Source organism: Actinia tenebrosa, unplaced genomic scaffold, assembly GCF_029948245.1.
Source record: "Actinia tenebrosa isolate PJP-AT-01 unplaced genomic scaffold, QUT_ActTen_1.0 PGA_scaffold12__29_contigs__length_12842862, whole genome shotgun sequence".
Lineage (NCBI taxonomy): Eukaryota > Metazoa > Cnidaria > Anthozoa > Actiniaria > Actiniidae > Actinia > Actinia tenebrosa.
Genome location: NW_028292572.1, coordinates 9605731 through 9626113, shown reverse-complemented (window position 1 = coordinate 9626113; position 20383 = coordinate 9605731). Strand labels below are relative to the sequence as shown.

General features: G+C 41.0%; 3 protein-coding genes across 3 annotated transcripts; 2 read left to right on the top strand and 1 right to left on the bottom strand.

The window, feature by feature from the left end:
• Positions 1 to 1155: 1155 nt before the first annotated feature.
• On the bottom strand, positions 1156 to 7768 carry LOC148912221 (uncharacterized). The gene is made up of 2 exons (XM_089028107.1): positions 1469 to 7768; positions 1156 to 1267 (listed from the first exon to the last, which is right to left on the bottom strand). The coding sequence occupies exon 1, from the start codon at positions 7645 to 7647 to the stop codon at positions 1975 to 1977; it is 5673 nt and encodes a 1890-aa protein (XP_088884233.1). The 5' UTR covers positions 7648 to 7768; the 3' UTR covers positions 1156 to 1267; positions 1469 to 1974.
• A 938-nt stretch (positions 7769 to 8706) lies between these two features.
• LOC116298629 (uncharacterized) lies at positions 8707 to 13936 on the top strand. Its single transcript, XM_031707150.2, has 2 exons — positions 8707 to 8778; positions 10815 to 13936. Exon 2 carries the CDS (start codon positions 10877 to 10879, stop codon positions 12332 to 12334), a length of 1458 nt encoding a protein of 485 aa, XP_031563010.1. The 5' UTR covers positions 8707 to 8778; positions 10815 to 10876; the 3' UTR covers positions 12335 to 13936.
• Positions 13937 to 15568: 1632 nt separating this feature from the next.
• On the top strand, positions 15569 to 19894 carry LOC116298632 (uncharacterized). Its single transcript, XM_031707156.2, has 6 exons — positions 15569 to 15814; positions 16291 to 16409; positions 16610 to 16826; positions 17494 to 17697; positions 18748 to 18971; positions 19458 to 19894. The coding sequence occupies exons 2-6, from the start codon at positions 16344 to 16346 to the stop codon at positions 19707 to 19709; spliced, it is 963 nt and encodes a 320-aa protein (XP_031563016.1). The 5' UTR covers positions 15569 to 15814; positions 16291 to 16343; the 3' UTR covers positions 19710 to 19894.
• The last annotated feature ends 489 nt before the right edge of the window (positions 19895 to 20383 follow it).

The following is a 20383-nucleotide window of genomic DNA, read 5'->3' as shown; positions in this document are numbered from 1 at the left end:
TGAGCACTCTATCAGGCGCATTGTTCAGGAGCGCAAGTGAGACACGTGCGAGAGTATTGTTTTTAAATTGTCCAAATGTGGCTGCATTGTTTTCGCATTAATTTGTATATGCTCGTTTTATTCTTTGAAAAATCTTTTTTTTTTCCACGATACACCATCCAAAATTGTGATCTTCTCATATATTGTTTATGAGGTACCAACTATTTTATTCGGTCACGCATACATCAATTGGGTTGGAAAAACGAGTTTAGTAAGCTGTCTAATAATCTTGATTAAATAATAATGACTTGCATCGCTTTGCTTGTAGTTTTTCACATTATGTCATCAGAAAACTAAAATCTAAACTATTCATCACACAAAACCGTTCGTTGAATATTTCGTTTATATCATTAAGAAAAGTCTTCACGAAATATTTTGTGTATCTCCGATGCTTAGTTTTTCAATCGTGAGTCAATGTTTGTCACGCAAAAGTGCGTCACGCATTTTTCAAAGCAGGAATTGATTCGATTCACAATATTGAACATGATTTTGATCCTTGGTGATTTGGCCGGATTTTTTTCGTACCTCAAAGGTATACCAAAATGGGGTTTCACGCTAAATAATGAGCACAATCGATCGTCGCAATTGATTGGTATCGAAAGCTTCTTACAACGTCAAGCTTACATTGTTTTCATTTCATGTCATTCGAATGCAAGACCTTTTATTTGGTAATCATTTTCAATATAAGGTCCAGAACATTTTACAATGACATTGAAATCGATCTATGTGGAGAATGGGGCTTTAGCTTGTTTTTATCCTCCTGAAGTGCTTTTTGCCATGAATCATTACGAATCTTCAAAAGCGAATTAAGATCATAACAAGTAAAACTCGGCTACCAAACTTGTTTTTTCCTACTACTTGTATTTCCGGTTATAACCGGTTTTATCTAACGGCCTAGACCAGCAGCAATCGTCCATATATCTGTATATTTTCCTTTTCAATTTTTAGTTTGTTTGGTTCTTTGTTATTTTGTTGAGTTAAATAAATTGATTGTTTTAGTAAGAATAAGTTGAAGAGTTTACGAAGACGACTTGATTGTAATTTTCCTTTGGAGATTTTTTATGCTCCTGAAGAGTTCTTTTGGCCATAAAAATCATTTACGAATGCATAACTAGTGTTACGGCTGGGGCAATCTTTCGAGTTTCCCCCGGTCGGCCGTGTTAGAACAGCAAATCACTTACTGAGATTCCATCATTCAATCACTGCATTTATTAGAATCACGTAAAGACTGGGTAAAATACAATAAGGTATATCTGTATTAGTTAAAACCGCTTACAAATAGAAAAAATGTGCTTGATTAGGGAATGATTATGCAACACGTGGTCTAGCGATACTTAGAAATGAATGCTCAGCCAACTATAGGAAGTTTATGCTGAATAATAATATTGATAATTTCTTGTAGGAGAACTAAATATAATGAGTTACATACCTCTGTGCTACTTGGCCGGATAGCAAATTAGTTAATATTCTAAGGAGCTTCTTTCTTAGTTTAACTTTCCTTCGACACGCTACATCAACTTATCACCCAAATCAAACTATCCGATTACGGTTATGTGATACGAGCATAATCACTGGTAAATCATTAACATGGCTCCCCTAAATTGTGATTACAATTTACCCCAAACAAAACAAACTATATATATTACTAAAAAATGTTCAATATTCAGTGTTCAACTTGGATATTCACGTTATATGGCTCCTTGGCTGGGACTCCCTGGTCTCTCATTTATTAGTTGTCATCGCTTCTCAGGAGCAGAACAAGCTTGTGGATCGGCCTTTCTAAGTATGTCATCTTGGAGCCGGTTCTTCTTCCTGAGGAATCGAGGTGAGGAGAGGAGACAGCAATCTTGACTTTGCGGACGTAGCCGTCTTCGTCTTTATATGGCTGTACAATGCGTGCGAGCTGCCACTTAGATCTCGGGTTGTCCGCATCCTTCAGTATGACGATGTCATCCACTGACAGATTCTTTCGGGGGCGCAACCACTTTGTCGTTCTTGCAGAGACTGTAAGTAACATCTTCTCCAACGTTGCCAGAACTCATTGGTTAGGTGTTGGACTCTGCGCCATCTTTTTCTTGAGTATAGGTCCGCCCTCTGGAAATCTCCCGGTGGAGGCATTACTATCGTAGTCTTCATGGTCAGCAAGTGACTCGGCGTTAATGCATCTAAGGAATCTGGTTCTGTGAGACCGTTGGTAGTGAGGGGGCGGCTGTTTACTATCGCTTCTGCTTCGATCATCAGTGTCCTCAAGGATTCATCATCGAGTTGCTTTCCATGAGTCTGTAGCAGAGCTGTTAGCACGCTTCTCACGCTGCGAATCTGCCTTTCCCACACGCCGCCCATGTGGCTTGCGTGCGGGACATTCATCTTAAACTGTATCCAATCGCAATTGGTCTTTATCAGCTCTCTCTTTATGGCATCTTGGTCCATTTCCTTCATGGCTGCGTCAAGCTCATTTCTAGCACCCACAAAGTTCGTTCCTTGATCCGATCTTAATTGGCGCACTGGTCCACGCCGTCCGGTAAACCTTCGGTAGGCGTTGATGAAGGAATCTGTTGTCAGCGATGCTGCTGTTTCTATGTGAACCGCACGTGAGGCCATGCAGGTGAATAGGACTCCGTACCTTTTCAGCTCACGTCTTCCTTCCTTTATGTACCAGGGGCCAAAGTAGTCCACCGCACTGTATGTGAAAGGTGGAGCTTCTTCCAGTCTGTCTTTAGGAAGATCACTCATTTTCTGTTTCTGAGTGGCGCCTCTCAGCCTTTGACATGCGACGCATTTGGAGATGTAGTGTCCCACTGCTGAGCTTCCATCAATAATCCACAAGCCAGCAGCGCGTATGTCTGCTAGTGTTCTTGCCTTGCCTTGGTGGGCTCTCTGATGATAGTGGCGGATTACTAGACCTGTCACGTGACATTTCTTTGGGAGGATAACGGGATGTTTCACTTGGAAGGGAAGGTCGGCCAATCCGATTCTGCCACCAACGCGGAGAACCTGGTTTTCGTCAAGAAACGGACTCAGACGGAGAAGAGAGCTAGATTTCACAATCTTTTCTGCTGGACGTCCCAGGGCTTTTAGAGCTCTCATTTCTTCAGGAAAGGATTGGCTCTGGACAGCCTTCAGGATCAGAGTTTCCGCTTGTTGTAGGTCTTGCACATCGAACTGAACTCTTTCCCTTGTTGACGTTCCGTCTCTTCGACTTTTATAGGGATCCACCCTTTCCTTGCGTGCGTTTATCGTCCAGGCTAGCTTCTGCACAAATTTCTTGCATATCACCATAGCTCTCTTGGCGCGATACCAATCTGAAAAGTACTTGACACGCTCTAATATTGTTGGGTATTCTTTTGAGTGCGTTGCTAAGGCTGTGACTTTCTTCACTTCTGGATCGCTGTGGTTGATAACTGTGAAGGTTTCTGATAAAGTCTGGGACTCTTTGATTGGGTGCCAAAGGAAGCTTGGGCCATTCCACCATCGTTTGTTCTCGATCAGCTCTTGAGCACTAAGACCTCTGGAAGCGTCGTCAGCCGGATTCATGCTTGTTTCCACGTACTTCCATTGGTGAGGCGAGGAGCGTTCACGAATTTGCTGAACGCGGTTTGCCACGAACGTGTGAAAACGCCTTGCATCGTTGGATATATAACCAAGAACGACTTTACTGTCCGTCCAGAACACTTCTGCTATTTCTTCGTATTTCAACTCTTTCTTCAGAAAGCCGCTAACCTTGGCGGATACCAATGCTGCCGTGAGTTCTAGGCGAGGCACTGTTATAGGTCTGAGTGGTGTCACTCTAGCCTTTGCCATTACCAGGGCGCAATGTATCTCGTCACGATCGTTCACCATTCTAAGGTAGGAGCACTGGCCATAGCCGTTGGTGCTTGCATCGGAGAAGTTGTGTATCTCGACGGTCTTGCACTCTCCAAAGCCTTCAGGTTTGTAGCATCTAGGAATCTTTAATTCGGCCAGGCGATGCAGCTCGCTCCTCCACTTCTCCCAACGAGGTCTGATTGACTCTGGTACTTTATCGTCCCATCCAACATTGTCTCTGGTAAGGTCTTGGAGTATCCTTTTGCCCACAAGAACAAAGGGAGCTACCATGCCCAGGGGGTCGTAAATAGAGCTTACCGTTGCTAATATTCCTCTTCTCGTCAATGGCCTGTCCTTCAGTTCGATCTTGAACTGCAGCTGATCCGACTCTATACACCATTGCACTCCCAGGGCTCTCTCGATGGGCAACAGGTCCTTGGTTATGTCAAGATTCTTTAAACCTTTCGCGCGTGACTCAATTGGGATTGATTCTATAACTGCTTTACTGTTCGATAGGAACTTGTGCAGGTTGAAGCCACCCCTCTGGCAGAGTGCCTTCGTGTTCCCAATAAGAGCGATGGCTTGCGCAATGGTTGGAACGGACTTTAACCCATCGTCTACATAGAAATCATTCCTAATGAACTCTGCTGCTTCCTTGCCAAACTCGATCTCGTAGTCGTCGGCTGTTGATTTCAAGGCAAAATTCGAACAGCCAGGTGAGGAGACCGCTCCGAAAAGGTGAACTGTCATCCTGTACTCTGTCAAAGGATTGTTCGTATCACCGTCCTCCCACCAAAGGAACCTAAGAAAGTTTCTATGTTCGACGTTTACCTTCACTTGGTGGAACATTCCTTCGATGTCACACATTAGTGCTACCGGTTCTTTCCTGAATCGGCACAGAACTCCTGAGAGGTTGTTCGTGAGGTCCGGTCCCTGAAGCAGATGTCTGTTGAGTGACTCGCCCTTGTATTCCGCACTGCCATCAAAGACAACTCTGATTTTATCCTTCTTCTGGGGGTGATAGACGCCGTGATGCGGGATGTACCACACTTGACCATCATCGCCGCTCTCCTTTGACTGGGGAACTTTTTCTGCATAACCTTTACTGAGCATCTCCTTCATGAATTCTTGGTAATGCTTGCGGTAGGTTTCGTCCTTTTCAAGCCTCCCTTTCAACCTCATCAGTCTGATTACGGCTAACTCTCTGTTGTTCGGCAGATTAATTCTATCATCTTTGAAGGGTAGAGGAATTTCATAATGGCCATCCTCTCTTTGGTTAATTCCATCTTTCATCCTTTGCATGAACTTGCGGTCATTGTAAGAGAGTGTCCGCTCTTCGTCTTGTGATTCATCAAAGTCAAGTTCGAACATCTTCGAAACTTGAAATGGTGTCATTATTTCCTTTGTTTGAGTACGCATGGAGAAGTGAAGTGGTTTCTTGGTCTCTCCTACAACCTCCCTGGCGAGTATGCGATGGCAGCCGCACTTCTCGTGGACATCCTTGCAGTCAGGATCTACTATGCCTATCACTCCCCATCCTAGCGCAGTCTTCTTCGCATAAGGTTCATCGTCCTTGCCCGGAATGACTTCTCTTGGCTTGATTGCGCGTGCGCAGTTTAGACCGATCAGCAACCCGATTTCCACGTCGCTTCTGTGTGGCATCAGTTGATCAGCTATACGCTCCAGGTGTGGCCACTTTCGAGCTGTTTCTGGTCGAGGAATCTGTCCTCTTCTCGCTGGAATGATTTCTCTTGAATACGTTCCGGGTAGTGGGATGATCTCACTTTCGTTTAGGCCTCGTACCACCAGACCGTTCACCTTCTGACAATCAATGAGACGTTCCGCAAGTACCGTTGACAATTTGAGCTTCACTTGGACTCCCTTCACTGCCATTCTTTCAACGACGTCATTCTTGATGAAACAGCCGTCTGACTGGTCGTCTAAGAGAGCGTATACAAGTACTTCCTGGGACGGATTGTCGCTGTGATGTATCCATACAGGAACGATCAGGGAATGGGCGGCACAGTCGTCTTGTTTCTGGTCACTGATCTTCGTACATTTCGATGAAACCTCCTTAACCTCTATTTCTTGATCAGAGTTCTCTTTCAATTCCTTCTTTGGAACGAACGTACCGTCGTGCAAGGACGTCGGATGGAAGCCGTGGCAACTCTTGCATACTGCTCTCCTTCTGCAATCCTTTCGCATGTGACCCCATCTTAGGCACCCGAGACAGAGTCCCTTCGCGCGTACGAAGCTTACTCTCTCTTTAGCTGATAGCTTTAGGAACGCCTTGCAGTCGTCTAGGTTATGTGGTCCCTTGCACGACGCACACTGCACTGACCTTTCTTGCTTCGAGTCGTCCTTTTTGGATCCTGAATTTTCTCGCTTTACTTCAGCGGAATCTGTGAAGAGGGATCTCTGATTGTAGATCCTTCCTACTCTGACAGGTTTGGCTATTTCCTCTTTCTTACTTTCTTCTTCTTTGAAGATTTTATTGGAGATTACCGGATTGCATGCGATCCTTGCCTCGCGCGATATAAAATTGCAGAACTCGGCGAATGGTGGGTATCCCATCTCATTCTCTCTTTCAAAGGGAAGCAAAACGCCGCTTCGTTCGCCGCTAATCCATCTATCTACCTCTCGACTCCAGCGATCTGCTAAGTATCTTGGAAGTTTCTTGGCCATTTTTTGGTTTTCTTCCGGATCGTTTAGCACCTTTAGATACTTAACGTTCTGCATTGCGGCCAAGCAATGGAATAAAAAATCGGAAAATTTCCGCAAACTAACTCCATCGTTTGGAGGGATTTTCGGCCAATCACTTAGTTTCTTTCTGTATGCGTCAGCCACAAGGAAGGGGTTCCCGTACCGATATGCTAGTATACCCTTTGCCTGAAGGTACGCGTCCTTGCTATCCAAACATAGGAGACCGCTAATCGCTTCTTTGGCTTCCCCCGCGGTGTATTTTCCAAGATAATACAGCCGTTGAGCTGGACTTTCTATTCGGCTTTCTATTATAGTCTCAAAGGATTTAAGCCAATTAGGATAATGGAACATACTGCCTCTGAAGATTTCCGGTTCCGGAAGGGGAAGACTATCTATGTTGCGTCTTTCGGACAACAAATCTGCCAATCTGCAGAGGGCGTTATCATTATTCGAGCTTGGTGTACTACTATGCACGTTTGTTTCTCGGTAAGACACGAACTGCGATGCGTCGACATCGTCAAATAAATCCGTTGGTGGATCAAATGGGTTCCGTGTGTTCAAATGTGTTGACGGATAGTTGTCAAATGGTGTGCCTATGACGCGAGTTGAGGTGAAAGGATTTACAGACGAGTTCGAAGGTTTCGAATAATTTTTTAGCTCTGGATCTGTCTTATACTTGGACTCGAAATCAAGATTTTCTGACTTAGATTTGGATTCGAAACCAAGGTTTTCCGACTTAGTCGACTTAGATTCTTTTGCATGGATATGGGATTCTGATATGTTAGCTGCATGATGCGTAGATTGCATGACTGGATCGTGTTGCGGGGCTTCTTTGACGGAGTCAAGTTGCATACTCAAATATTTGTTTAAATCTTTCTCTGTGTCATCTTCTTTAGGCAAATCAAATGCGCCGTCGACTAATCCTAGCTCTGCTTCTTGTACCTTGGCAATCGCGTTCATTTCGGCCTTCGCAAGCGCTAGATTCTTAGCAATTCGAAACTTCGTCATCTCAGCCTCTTGTTTTCTTAGCGCGTCGGCTCTTTGTGCTTCTAAGTCTTGAAATTTTAACTCTGCGCCGAGTCTCGCGATCATGCCAGCCATCTCGGCCTTTCTTGCAAACGCGGAATTGCTGGATTTACTAGAGCGAGTTGATCTCGAGCTGCGAGATGAGCCCGAGATCGAAGATCTTTCGTCTTCATTTAGCCTTTTTAAATCGCTTAACCTTTTGTCTACTTCTTTTAGGAGGTCAGAGTGCTGTTGGTCGATCGTCTCAAATTTCTCGCTCGCTACGCGTCTTTCTGTTACGTCTAAAGCCTCTTCTAGCCTTTCATTCGCGCCGGCGAGAATCTCCATTTTTGCTTCCAACAGACCCCTTTCACTAAGAAGCCGGTTGACATCCTCTGAGTCTGCTAGCAATCCATTCACTATATTAAACTGTTTGCGCCAATTTCTTTGGGCCGTAATTCGATCACGATCTAGCAAGTCCAATTTAAAGGCTGTGCCCTTCTCTGTCATTTTCTTTTCTCTTTGCGTGTTTTCATCGATTTCCTCGGTGTTTAAATCAAAATTTGACATACCTTCAGATGCACTGTAACCACAGAGTCTTTACTGTTACGGCTGGGGCAATCTTTCGAGTTTCCCCCGGTCGGCCGTGTTAGAACAGCAAATCACTTACTGAGATTCCATCATTCAATCACTGCATTTATTAGAATCACGTAAAGACTGGGTAAAACACAATAAGGTATATCTGTATTAGTTAAAACCGCTTACAAATAGAAAAAATGTGCTTGATTAGGGAATGATTATGCAACACGTGGTCTAGCGATACTTAGAAATGAATGCTCAGCCAACTATAGGAAGTTTATGCTGAATAATAATATTGATAATTTCTTGTAGGAGAACTAAATATAATGAGTTACATACCTCTGTGCTACTTGGCCGGATAGCAAATTAGTTAATATTCTAAGGAGCTTCTTTCTTAGTTTAACTTTCCTTCGACACGCTACATCAACTTATCACCCAAATCAAACTATCCGATTACGGTTATGTGATACGAGCATAATCACTGGTAAATCATTAACAACTAGTAAAACTCGGCTATCTTGTTTATGCCTACAAGTTATTTCCGGTTATTACAGACCGGTTTCAGAAAGTCTTTATAGCAAAGAAAACTATCTAGTCAGGCAGACCAGGAATCGCCAACGAGGAAGACAAAGCTAGTAGGGAAAAAAGGTAAGCTGACCAAAAAATTACATGTATATATTTTACTGTTTCCCCATTTTTGAGATATATTTAAAATATAAGCTTATGTCTGATAAACTCGTAATATATTTACAGTAATTTCTTAGGTGATTGAGATTTCCGAAATAGCAAAGCAAAAGAAGATATTCAAAAATCGAGTAGAAATTATGTGATTTCCATACGCCGCGGGCTTCATAAACTCAGTCGATCTCAGTGATTTCCATAGCTTTGTTGTGTCCTATAGCTCCAGTTGTGTTTTATCAGAGAACAGAACATAGCTAAACCTAATCTTTTTACTTCATATAATAGATTTTCACGAGCGAAAGAGCGTAAAATTTTGATATTTTATCTTTATTTTTTTTAAGAAGAAAGCGCGTCTGTCGTCAATCGCGCGCAAAGAAATTTGATCGATGCGAGTTTTAGTTAGTGACATTAACATAGGAAGGGAATTTGCTCATTTTCTCCCGACTGTCGTAATATACAGAGCTCTACAAATCTCTACAGAGCTTCAAGTAATCTTTCAAATTTAAATGAATTTAGTTTCTGGGTGAAGGAGCAGTTACAGTATTTGTAATGATACTGCAAAAAGTAAAGATTTTGCAAATAAACCAAAAAGAAAAGGAAACACGCAAACTCGGAAAAAACAGTTAAAAGACTTCATTATTATAACTTGACTTTGACTATTTCTATGAAGAAAATAAGGACCATATTATGATTTGCAGGGGGGTCCCCTAGGGGGCCAAATTAGTGATTTTGACTACTTCTCATTCATGAAATTTGGGCGATTTTTAAAAATTCGTAAATCCATAACAAATCATCACAACACTAAATCCTTCCATATTGTAGTAGATATATATCTCATGCAAACATGAGTAGCCTTAAAGTTAAATATGAACTTATTTATATCTAGATATTTCAATTTTACCGACCATCGATAATCGACTTTGGCCAGTTGGCTAAAATATGGCTCAGGAAAAAAAATCAAAACTCAAAAGTTAGAATTCGTAGGACTATAATATTTGAGTACTGCAGAGATAAAAGGTAGTTCTTACAGAAATTAAAATAATATTTTGCGGCCAGCAGGTTTTGAGAAGCGAACAGGTCGACAAACTTTCAGTATTTTTGAGATTTAATGTATTACGTCAAAAAGGTGCAAATAGTATAAATGTATATAAATTCACTGTTTAAACTGATATAATATATTTTAAAAACATATTTTAACCTCACAAATTGTAAAAAATGGTTTTAGAAAACAGTATTGGAATCGAAATACTGATTCACGCCACAACATGCCTTTATACTGTAAGGTACTGAAATGCTGTATACTGTTATAAAAAAAACAACGATAAGTTCACTCGAAATAGATAACTGAAAATTATTTGAACGATGCACAAACATCAATCGATGAACAAATCACAAGATTATTTGTTCATATTTTGCCTACAACCAAAAAGAAATCCAAATAATCTAGATACAACATGCATTCGAAAACGGGTCATCATCTGCAGCTCGATACAACTGTCATGTTGTATCGCGAAATCTTAAAAATTCTATCGCGACAAAATAAGGTTTTGGTGGACGTCAATCAAAGTGTTTCCATAACATTTCCGGAAAACATAAAGCTTTCGAGGGCACGTGCCCATAAAATGTTGTGAAAACGCCTAGGCCCTAGGCAGTTAACGGTCACGTGTACTAGTGAGCAAAATCTTTTTTTTCCCCTTTAATTGGTGATTCTTTTTAGCTACTTGTAAAGAACTGAATGAAACGATGTGTAACCAGTGTGTCACGAAATGCAGTTTTATTACGATCTCTCGAAACAGGTTGTAGAAATTTTGTTTGCTCTCCAGTATATTTCATCAAATCTTGATATATAAGAACATTGCAAGCCCTTGATATGACGTAAGAATACTAGCTGTCCTCGCTATGAAAGAGTTAGCATGTTTTTTACCTTTTTTTTTTTTTTTTTTTTTTTCTAGAACGGCTATCCCCAGTCAGGAGGTACTTAGTTTTGTGTTTATTGTCAACAGATTTGCCCTAGTCCCCAGCATCAGGCAAGAAAGAAGTGTGATCAACCGTCCATCCAATCACGATGACGACAAATACACAACAACCAGCTAAACCCTCTAAACTTATCAAGCCCAATTCTTTTGAGCCGAACAACCATTGGGTAAATAAAGGATATGAGAAACCGATAGACCCAGTTGCCAAGTGCTTTTTGAAACTTGACAAGCCTTCTATTGTGAGACGTTATTGCATGCTAAATCCTATGGTTAGTAAAGAAGAGTTGGAAACTTCATTGGCATACCAACCAAAGTATTTCGTGTGGGCCGGGGCAGATCTGATGAAGGTCGCAACAAAAGATGGACAGAAGAAAATGGTGCTCATTGAAAATAATTCTTGTCCATCCGGTCAGAAATACATGCCTCTTGTGGATGAAGAACAAAAATATGGAGGCTACCGTACCTTCTTGGAGCGTACTTTCAAGAGAGCTTTGAATAGCACAAAGGTAATTCAAGGGGAACTGGCTGTTCTTTACGACAAGAACCCCATAGAAGCATCTGGTTATGCTCATGCCATGGCTGATTTATTCAATGAAGAGGTCCATTATGTATCTGCATACGTTGACGAGAAAAGCCCAGGTTTTGAATTCCGTGATGGCGTCTTGCATGTTTTTGGAGAGGATCAAACGTGGCATCCCATCCGAGCGGCCTTCCGTTACGTCACTCAACGCCCATGGAATCGTCTTCCGATCTCACCAAAGACTGTGATTGTGAATCCCTCCATTGTGTGTTTAGCTGGTGGAAGGAACAAGCTACTTGCGTCCAAGGCCTATAGCAGTTTCAACAAAGAGCTGATGGATACTGGATTAGCTATAAACACCCCACTTACCATATGTGACGTACAGAGGCGTGACATCCCGAATTGGGTGGCAAAATTTGGTGGCCAGGCTGTAATCAAGGTCCCTTATAGCAACGCAGGTCAGGGAGTCTATATCATTAAGAATGAGGAACAACTACAAGACTTTCTTAATAACAACCATCCATATGAACTGTATATTGTCCAGGAACTAATTGGTATAAGAGAGGAAGGTCACGAAGGTGTCCAACGGTATACCCACATAGGGACCTTGCCCTCAGAAAAGGGATGTGTCTACGTATCTGATGTTCGTATGATGGTTAGTTCCAGCCCTACAGGTCTCAGGCCCGTTGGAATGTACTCAAGAAGAGCAGGTCGACCTATCGTAGATGGATTCGGTGAAGTAAGTGACCACGCTGAGGCCTTCATGACCAATCTCTCTTTCAAGAATCCAGACGGAACGTGGAATTCAGACGTCGACAGGATGATTCGACATGATTGTCATAATTTCCTCCAGCTTGGCTTGGGATTGGATGACCTGATCGAGGCATATGTGCAGACAGTGTTATCAACAATTGCTATTGACAAGATGGCACAAGCTTTGTGCGACGAAAATGGTCAGTTCAGTAAAGAAGTCTTTCAGAGTCTGAATAATGATTCCCTTTTGCTTTCTGAAATTATGAATTCATAAAAGCAGTGACGAGAGGAAACTATAAAGATGAGATAACATTAAAGAAAGCAAAGCCTTTACTTCTGAAAAAGGACAAAAACACTTATTGATTGTTGCATAAGAACAATTCAAGTTCTGCTATAATTTATTAAGACTACATAAGTAAGTTTAATCTATTTACCTGTGACCTTTAAGGAAATTTATGTCTACTTTGTATGTAATCGAGTATTGTTATCATACTTAAAAATCAACCACACCCTAAATCCATTGTTTGATGTAGGTTCTTAAATTCGGTGGAAAACCCAGATTCTTAAAGCCGGCAGCGGAATGATATCAACAGGGGAGAGCGGGGCTGAATTATAAACCCAGGATAGGTTTTTAATTACTTTTCCTTATACTTGCCCGAGAGAACGCAAGGTATGAAAACAATACAATTTTTATTTCTATCGGAACAATAGAGTGCAAACGCGGATATATTGTACTCTATTTCCAAAAGAACAAAGCAACAGTAATCTATCTCTCTGAATTCATTATAATTTAGTATTTCGTGTTTTGCATCGAAACAATGGAATTTAGGGCTTAGTTGATATTTTAAGCCAGTTCAAAAGCACGGGCTCGGTTTTGCATTAGAATTCAAGACCTCGGGCCTGCGGCCCTCTGTCTTGAATTCTAATGCAAAACCTCATCCTAGCGTTTGAACCTTTATATATTGGTAGTTAATAAGTTTAGTTCATTGTCTTTCTAACACATGTTAGGCCTAGGGCTAACGTCGAACTTTCCATGCACCGAACTCATTAAAAACAATGGATATCAGGTGATAATGAGGCGGCATTCTTTGACGTAATTAAGTTCGGTGCATGGAAAGTTCGACGTTTGCCCTAGGCCTTATTTAGCCTTTCTAAAGTGCACTGCATGCGCAATACCAAATCGACCCAGTTTTTGTTTCAATCACGGTATGACTAATACAATGCCCATGCATATCAAGTTGTGTAATGGTGACCGGCATACATCGTACACTACACACGTTCGTTGAGAAAAAGAATGAACGATTCAAAGAATCGGCAAGTTTCAAGGGCGGATCCAGGGGGAGGATCGGGGGGGTCGCGACCCCCCTGTCATTCCTGAGGTCAAATGGGATTCCTGTGGTAAAAATGCGACTGGGATTCCTTTGCCCACAAAATTTACCCCTGAGACCCCCCCTTCAAAAAACCCTGGATCCGCCGTTGAGTTCCCATAAAAAAATCGTAAGTTAAGATAGTTCATACCATGTAAAAAAAACTTATGAAAGTATTTTTTTCAAATTCGGTGAAACGTAAAAGAAATACTTGTGAAAGACCATTTGCAAACACCTTGAAGTGTTTTTCAATCTTTATTCACTAATACTTTTTTTTACCTCACCGTTTGTCATCTGCCGTTTATTATTGACTTAATAAGACTTCATTTAAAGATAAAAATTTAAATCGACTAACTAGCCTCACAAACGAAGCGAGGATAAAGAAAATTATGGACAAGAGTCTCGCTGCTGGAGAACCTGAATAATTATCGATGACTACTTCATAAAAAGCTCGTATTTGTAACAAACCTGTAACATGTGACATAAGTAAACTCAAAGTCTATTGTTTTTATTTGCTTTTTGCTCACTTTTAGATGTTGTCTGTCAGATTCTAAAAAGTTTCCTTGCAATCACTTCAATGACCATTAGCTCCAGGGGAGTAGATGGGGGTCAAAGTCAAAAATCCGCCATTTAGTTTGAGCACCCAAAACGAAAAAAACGGCATCACGTTGTTTTACGTTTTATTCTTACAAAAATAAAAATTTTAAATTACTGCATGAATTCTAAAAAGCCGCCATTTTGTTGCCACGTAAAAAGGGGCCCTGGCCCTCGGCCCACCAAAACTAAGTAAATTTAAATCGTGAGTTTCAGTTGTTGGATATGAAAAGGGCATTGATACACCGAATCAAAATATGGCGACCAATTTGAATGACTATTGTTCTGCACTAACTAGCGACTAACTAGCCTCTCATATATCGCTTGAACACTAGGTTAGACGGTGCAGAGCAATTCTTTCTTAACGTTGGAGGAAAACAAACGTTAAAACTGAATAAATCCAAAATCTAAGTACACAGAGAGAAAGAGGTACTACTGTTCAAAGTTAAACTAAGATTGCTTTACTTTATTTCACATTTTGACGATTTTATTGAATATTTTAAGTATCGCCATACAAACCTAGCTTGGGCTACCTGTGCTATCACTTGCTTCAAATTAACAATTATAATCGGCGCCGAAGGACAGCTTAGAACCCAGTTTGTCCATTCCAGGCGTGAGAACGGCTGCTTGGTTGAAGCAATAAGCCTGAAGCGAGATGACGTTTTACCCCCGACTCTATACCATAATAGTTTTTAAAATTCTTTCATATTAAAATTTTTGATTCCTTAGAGAATACAGGAACAATAGTCATAATTAAACAACAAAAGCAATGTGAAAAGGATTATGGTCTAGAGACGGGGTTAAAACGTCATCTCCCTTCAGGCTTATTGTTTATCTTTTATGATCTTGGTGAACACATATTTTATTTGTTTTGATATTTATGGGGAAATCACTGACACGATATTTTATAGTAATCACAGTAATTTTAAAGTAATGTAACCTAATTATAACTAGAACTGGACGCTAGCTTGCTTGAGCTGGTCGCTAACTAGAGTGCTAGTGGTCCCAAGGAGAGTTTTTGCTGTATTCCCCAAGGTAAAAAAACCCACCCATTCCGATCATATAGAGAGATGCATTATGCTGAACCTCTATTTTAAGAGGGCCGAAAAATAGGCTTGTTTGCTATAACCATAAAAACGGCCGACGGACGAACGATTTTTTGTTCAACCTCAGAATATAGCCCACTTCCTAGACATGCTCCGCTTGTCGAGGATAATGTGAAGTAATCATAAAACACGTTTTCCTATCAAAAGACGAAGTCACGCACAAAGGACTCAATGCAACGCTTTTTGTACAATCCTCACTGATTTGTGACTTGCAGGAGAAAAGAATTGATTTAATTTAGCACGTATAGCCTCGTAATGAAACCGGCTTTGTACATGACAAGCGAAGCATATCTCGGAAGTGGGCTATTTCTAACATGCAAAATTCTACTCCGGTATCCTGTGTTTCATAACTAGGTTCCATTCTCTCTCACATTGATGATGACATACTGGTGTAGCTGGTGGCAACATAGAAAGAGCTCAAGACATGAACTACAGGTCACCAACCACGTGAATAATTCAAATACACGAGGATAATGTGAAAGAATCATAAAATATGTTTTCCTAACAATAAACGAAGCCATAAGAATTGAAAAATTACGATCCAGATATCTATATTTTTATTAAACTTCTTGACGTAACTTCTTAAAAGCGGTTTATTGACTGGTAGCTGTTTCTAAGAGCTGGAGATTTGAAGCTATATATCATGGGTGGTATTTAAAGAAAAGACGTCGGGCTTTTCCTCTTTTGGTAAGTAGCCATAGGTAACTCTCACTGATTGCATATTGAAGTAAAGAAAGACTACAAGAATCTCTCTTCTCGTGAAAAACTCTTCGCATAATATAGCAAAGTGCTTTTCTTTTGCATTTGTCGAGCCAAGGTGCAAGGTGTTAAAAATCGAATCGATTCTTTGACACGAAATAGCAGAACGAATATATATTCGAATTCATAACTATTTGAATTCCCCTTCGAAGCAAGCTTAGCTTTAATTGTGAAGGATTTGCTATAAAGGATATGTTTTGCTGATTTCAATTAATTTAATTTAATTTAATTTAATTATCCCATCATTTTTGTGGCCTTTACTGACCAATTAGCCGTTTTCTCTTTCCGCTTAGACCAAGCTAACGTTCATTCAAAAATAACTAGATCAACAAACTGAAATAACAAAAAATGCATCTATTATTACTTTACGTAAACTATCTTACAGAATACTCTATTCCCCACAGACACATAAGAAAGATTATTTGGTTTCCACGAGGCGAGGTCTAGGTTGGCCAAGATGGCTGCCATAGTAACGGATACTATTAACTTTGAGCAAGAAGGTGACATAAGCAGAAAAACAAAGGTAAACTTATCTTCTCATGTGCAACCGTTAAACAAAGAAACCATTCTCTAGGGAATGAAACGGGGTCTGAAAAGGGTTGAAACATTACGCCGAAGCCGAAATAGTTTGCAATGTCAGCGCGAGAAAAAATTGCAAAAGAATAAACGACTGCTCGGCACGTACGCTTTATCATAACAAGCTTCGTTTCGCTATCTTTCCAGCTGACCAACATGACTTCATTATTTTTCAAAACTGCTGTATTGTCGTTCCTGGTATTCACAACGTATCTTCTGTTTCGTATCGAACGAGAGCAAACTGCATTGAACGTCAAACGAGGCATGGCGTTGATAAAACACAGACACGGTCACGGACCACCACAGATGCTGCACGATTCGCTTTATGACATTGATGACGACGATGATGATGCCGATGAAAAAGGTACTATCGTTGTTGTCAACGTTCCTTATTTGTAGTTTTGGATATTTTCGTGTTTAGCTGGCCATCTTAGGCTAAAACATTTATTTTTTTTAGTGTGTATTGTCTCATTTATATGTTTGTGACAGTGATATATCATCAGTGTCAGTGTTGGTGATGGTTGTGATGGCAGAGATCGCAATAAATTTAAATTACTCATGTTTTTGTAACAGAAACTGCCTTTAGACTTGGTTTCAATGCTATGGAATACTTGGTCTTGTGGCTATTAGCCATGGCACAGCTCGATTCGATTAGTGAACATTTTTGAACGCCCTCTTCGAAGAAAAATGGCACACTGACTCTACGACAGTTTCTGTGAAGAGGCATGCCTTGGTTTAAGGCTTGTTTTTAAATCAAAAATACACATTGAAAAAAGCCGCGAATTTTGAAGCGTGCCGCGTATGACGCCACTTTCTTTCAATCACTTTAAATTGCCAGGAATGCAATCTCTTAATGGCGGACTCAAAGGGCCAAACTTTACCGGCTAAATACAACATCTTCCCCGTCTCGTATCGAAAAAGAATTTGGACAGTAAACTATATTACATGTCTAGTTTTATTTGGTGCAATTCCCAGGGATGATGTCATTTTTGTAAGACTACAATTTAAATTTACCTTCAATTGATTTACAGATGCTGCTATTTTTGATGTTTTGCCTCATCGTACATCTTGGAGTGAATGGAGCCGATGGAGCCGATGTAGCAGCCGGAAGTACTGTGGAGAAGGAAACCAGTATCGTAAACGTACATGCATCTTGGAAGATAGCAAGGGATTTTGTACTGGAGTATCTATGGAGTCACGTGATTGCCCAGATACCTCTTGTGTCCGAGATAACCGTGAGTATCGACTGATGAGATTCTCTTCGAATGCTGAGGAATGAAAAGGAGAAAAATTGTTTCATCAAAATTTCAGATGGCATGTGCTTTAATATACACTAAGGAGTACTAGCAAAACACCGACAGTCGTATTAGATATCACCTCAACACCCATATCTCCGCGCGCCCATTTAAATGATTTCCACTACTTTTTTTGACCTAGGCTAACAATACTCATTGAATCGCTATAAACAGAATGATAAGTTATATTAAATTATCATTAGCTTACAGTAGGTAGGTAGGTAGGTAGGTAGGTAGGTAGGTAGGTGGGTAAGTAGGTGGGTAGGTGGGTAGGTGGGTAGGTGGGTAGGTGGGTAGGTGGGTAGGTGGGTAGGTGGGTAGGTGGGTAGGTGGGTAGGTGGGTAGGTGGGTAGGTGGGTAGGTGGGTAGGTGGGTAGGTGGGTAGGTGGGTAGGTGGGTAGGTGGGTAGGTGGGTAGGTGGGTAGGTGGGTAGGTGGGTAGGTGGGTAGGTGGGTAGGTGGGTAGGTGGGTAGGTGGGTAGGTGGGTAGGTGGGTAGGTGGGTAGGTGGGTAGGTGGGTAGGTGGGTAGGTGGGTAGGTGGGTAGGTGGGTAGGTGGGTAGGTGGGTAGGTGGGTAGGTGGGTAGGTGGGTAGGTGGGTAGGTGGGTAGGTGGGTAGGTGGGTAGGTGGGTAGGTGGGTAGGTGGGGTGGGTAGGTGGGTAGGTGGGTAGGTGGGTAGGTGGGTAGGTGGGTAGGTGGGTAGGTGGTAGGTGGGTAGGCAGGTAGGTAGGTAGGTAGGTAGGTAGGAAGGTAGGTAGATAGATAGGTAGGTAGATAGGTAGGTAGGTAGGTAGGTAGGTAGGTAGGTAGGTAGGTAGGTAGGTAGGTACGTAGGTACGTAGGTACGTAGGTAGGTAGGTAGGTACGTACGTAGGTACGTAGGTAGGTAGGTAGGTAGGTGAGGTAGGATGGAAGCAGACAATCAAGCAAGAAAGGAAAATAGGAAGAAACTCACCGATTGATTACTCAGTTACTTTGCCTTACATCTCAGATCGAACCCCAGGTTTAGCCGACGAATCTCCTGCAGCAGAAACCTCATTCATCGCCCAAGAATGTAATGCAACAACCAAGTACTACGCGAGGGGAAAGCAAGCAGAAAATATCCCCCAAGATGTCTTTAATCTTTATCCTTCTGCAAAAAGACTCTTGACTAGTGGATTCTTTGCTGTGCAGGAGATTCCTAAGGTTCTTTCCTCTGAAGAAAACATAACCAAGGTTAGTTTTTTTTCCATTCTAACTACAAAACTAATCTGTGTTTGTTTGCTTTCAGTATATTTTATTTCTGTTCTCGTAAGAAGTGGCGCAGGCGCGCGCATTTTGGCGGGAAAGTTTCCGCCAAATCCACAGGAACTCCACTAGTATAAGGACATATAATCGCAAATCGCAGGCCATCTCGTCATAACTTTTTAATATATAGAGCGATCGGTAGCCTGATGAAAACAATAGAAGTTTTTAAAAAATTCAAACTTTCTTGCTAAACGATTAATTAGATACGATAATTTGTAAAAAAGCTTTTTCCTAAGTAGTATCCAGAAATTAAACACTATTGAATTTCATCCCAACATTTTGAACTTTCAATAAAGATATAATATAGAATAATAATGGTAAACTAATTTTTTGGAGGAGGACGTATACTTAATTATCACTTATGTAATCACGTTTATTACCAATCATTTTATTTCATGTTTATTTTTCTTTAAGGTGTGCTTCGAACCTCTTGGCTCGTGGAACTTACGTTCCATTCGCAAAGCATTCCACTTGAACCGCTACACGAAAGCTTCCATCAAAAACATGAATTCCAATCATCTTATTGGAATTACTATAGGGCTGAAGCCTGATGGGACCCTTTACGGAATAAACGTCGCTACGGGAACACCAGGAGCTATGTATAGTATCATGTACTACCGGAGATTCCGAGGGAGAAGCTTTCACGAAGATTATTTAACGTTCTAATTTAAGCGATCAATAAGACCGATGAACTGTTTTGTAAAAATAAGCAGCTTTATTTATAAGAGATGGAAGATTATTTAACGTTCTAATTTAAGCGATCAATAACACCGATGAACTGTTTTGTAAAAATAAGCAGCTTTATTTATAAGAGATGGAAGTTTAATAAGTGCAGTCTAGATAAGTTTGGATATGTCACCAAATGTTTATAATAAAAGCTTTTTTGATAGATCTTCATTGGTGTTTTACGCATTTAGCTTTTCGTTAAAGTACAAAGGACGGTAAGTTTGATATTTCTTGTCCCAGAGGGCTAGCATTGATCTTCATTCCTTCAATGACTTTGAAACAAAATATTTTTGGCACGGGAAGAAAACTGGAGGCCCAAGACTAGATGTTCTTAGTGTCTATCACGCAACGTTTCCCTGTTGCGTGACAGACAGTAAGAACTTTTGGGTAGGACTAGCCCTTCTGTCTGTGAAGACCCGTAGATGCTTTGCTGCACTGTCAGGCGGTCCGTGTCTATGCGCGTGATAATGTACGTATGGTCCTTTAGCTTCACATTTCAATTAAAGGAATGAAGTGTAGCAAGAGTAAAAAACTAATTATATTTTCTCTTGGGTTTAGTTATTCTATTTTAGACCTTTTTTTTTTTTTTTTTTTTTGATATCTTAATTTATAGC

What these genes read in the sequence shown, in the direction of transcription:
- LOC116298629 (XM_031707150.2), top strand. Translation starts at nt 10,877, where the DNA reads ATGACGACAAATACACAACAACCAGCTAAACCCTCTAAACTTATCAAG.
- LOC148912221 (XM_089028107.1), bottom strand. Translation starts at nt 7,647, where the DNA reads ATGGCTGGCATGATCGCGAGACTCGGCGCAGAGTTAAAATTTCAAGAC.
- LOC116298632 (XM_031707156.2), top strand. Translation starts at nt 16,344, where the DNA reads ATGGCTGCCATAGTAACGGATACTATTAACTTTGAGCAAGAAGGTGAC. An exon ending in ACATAAGCAGAAAAACAAAG is followed by an intron (nt 16,410 to 16,609) that starts GTAAACTTATCT and finishes CTATCTTTCCAG; the next exon opens with CTGACCAACATGACTTCATT. An exon ending in CTGAAGAAAACATAACCAAG is followed by an intron (nt 18,972 to 19,457) that starts GTTAGTTTTTTT and finishes TTTTTCTTTAAG; the next exon opens with GTGTGCTTCGAACCTCTTGG.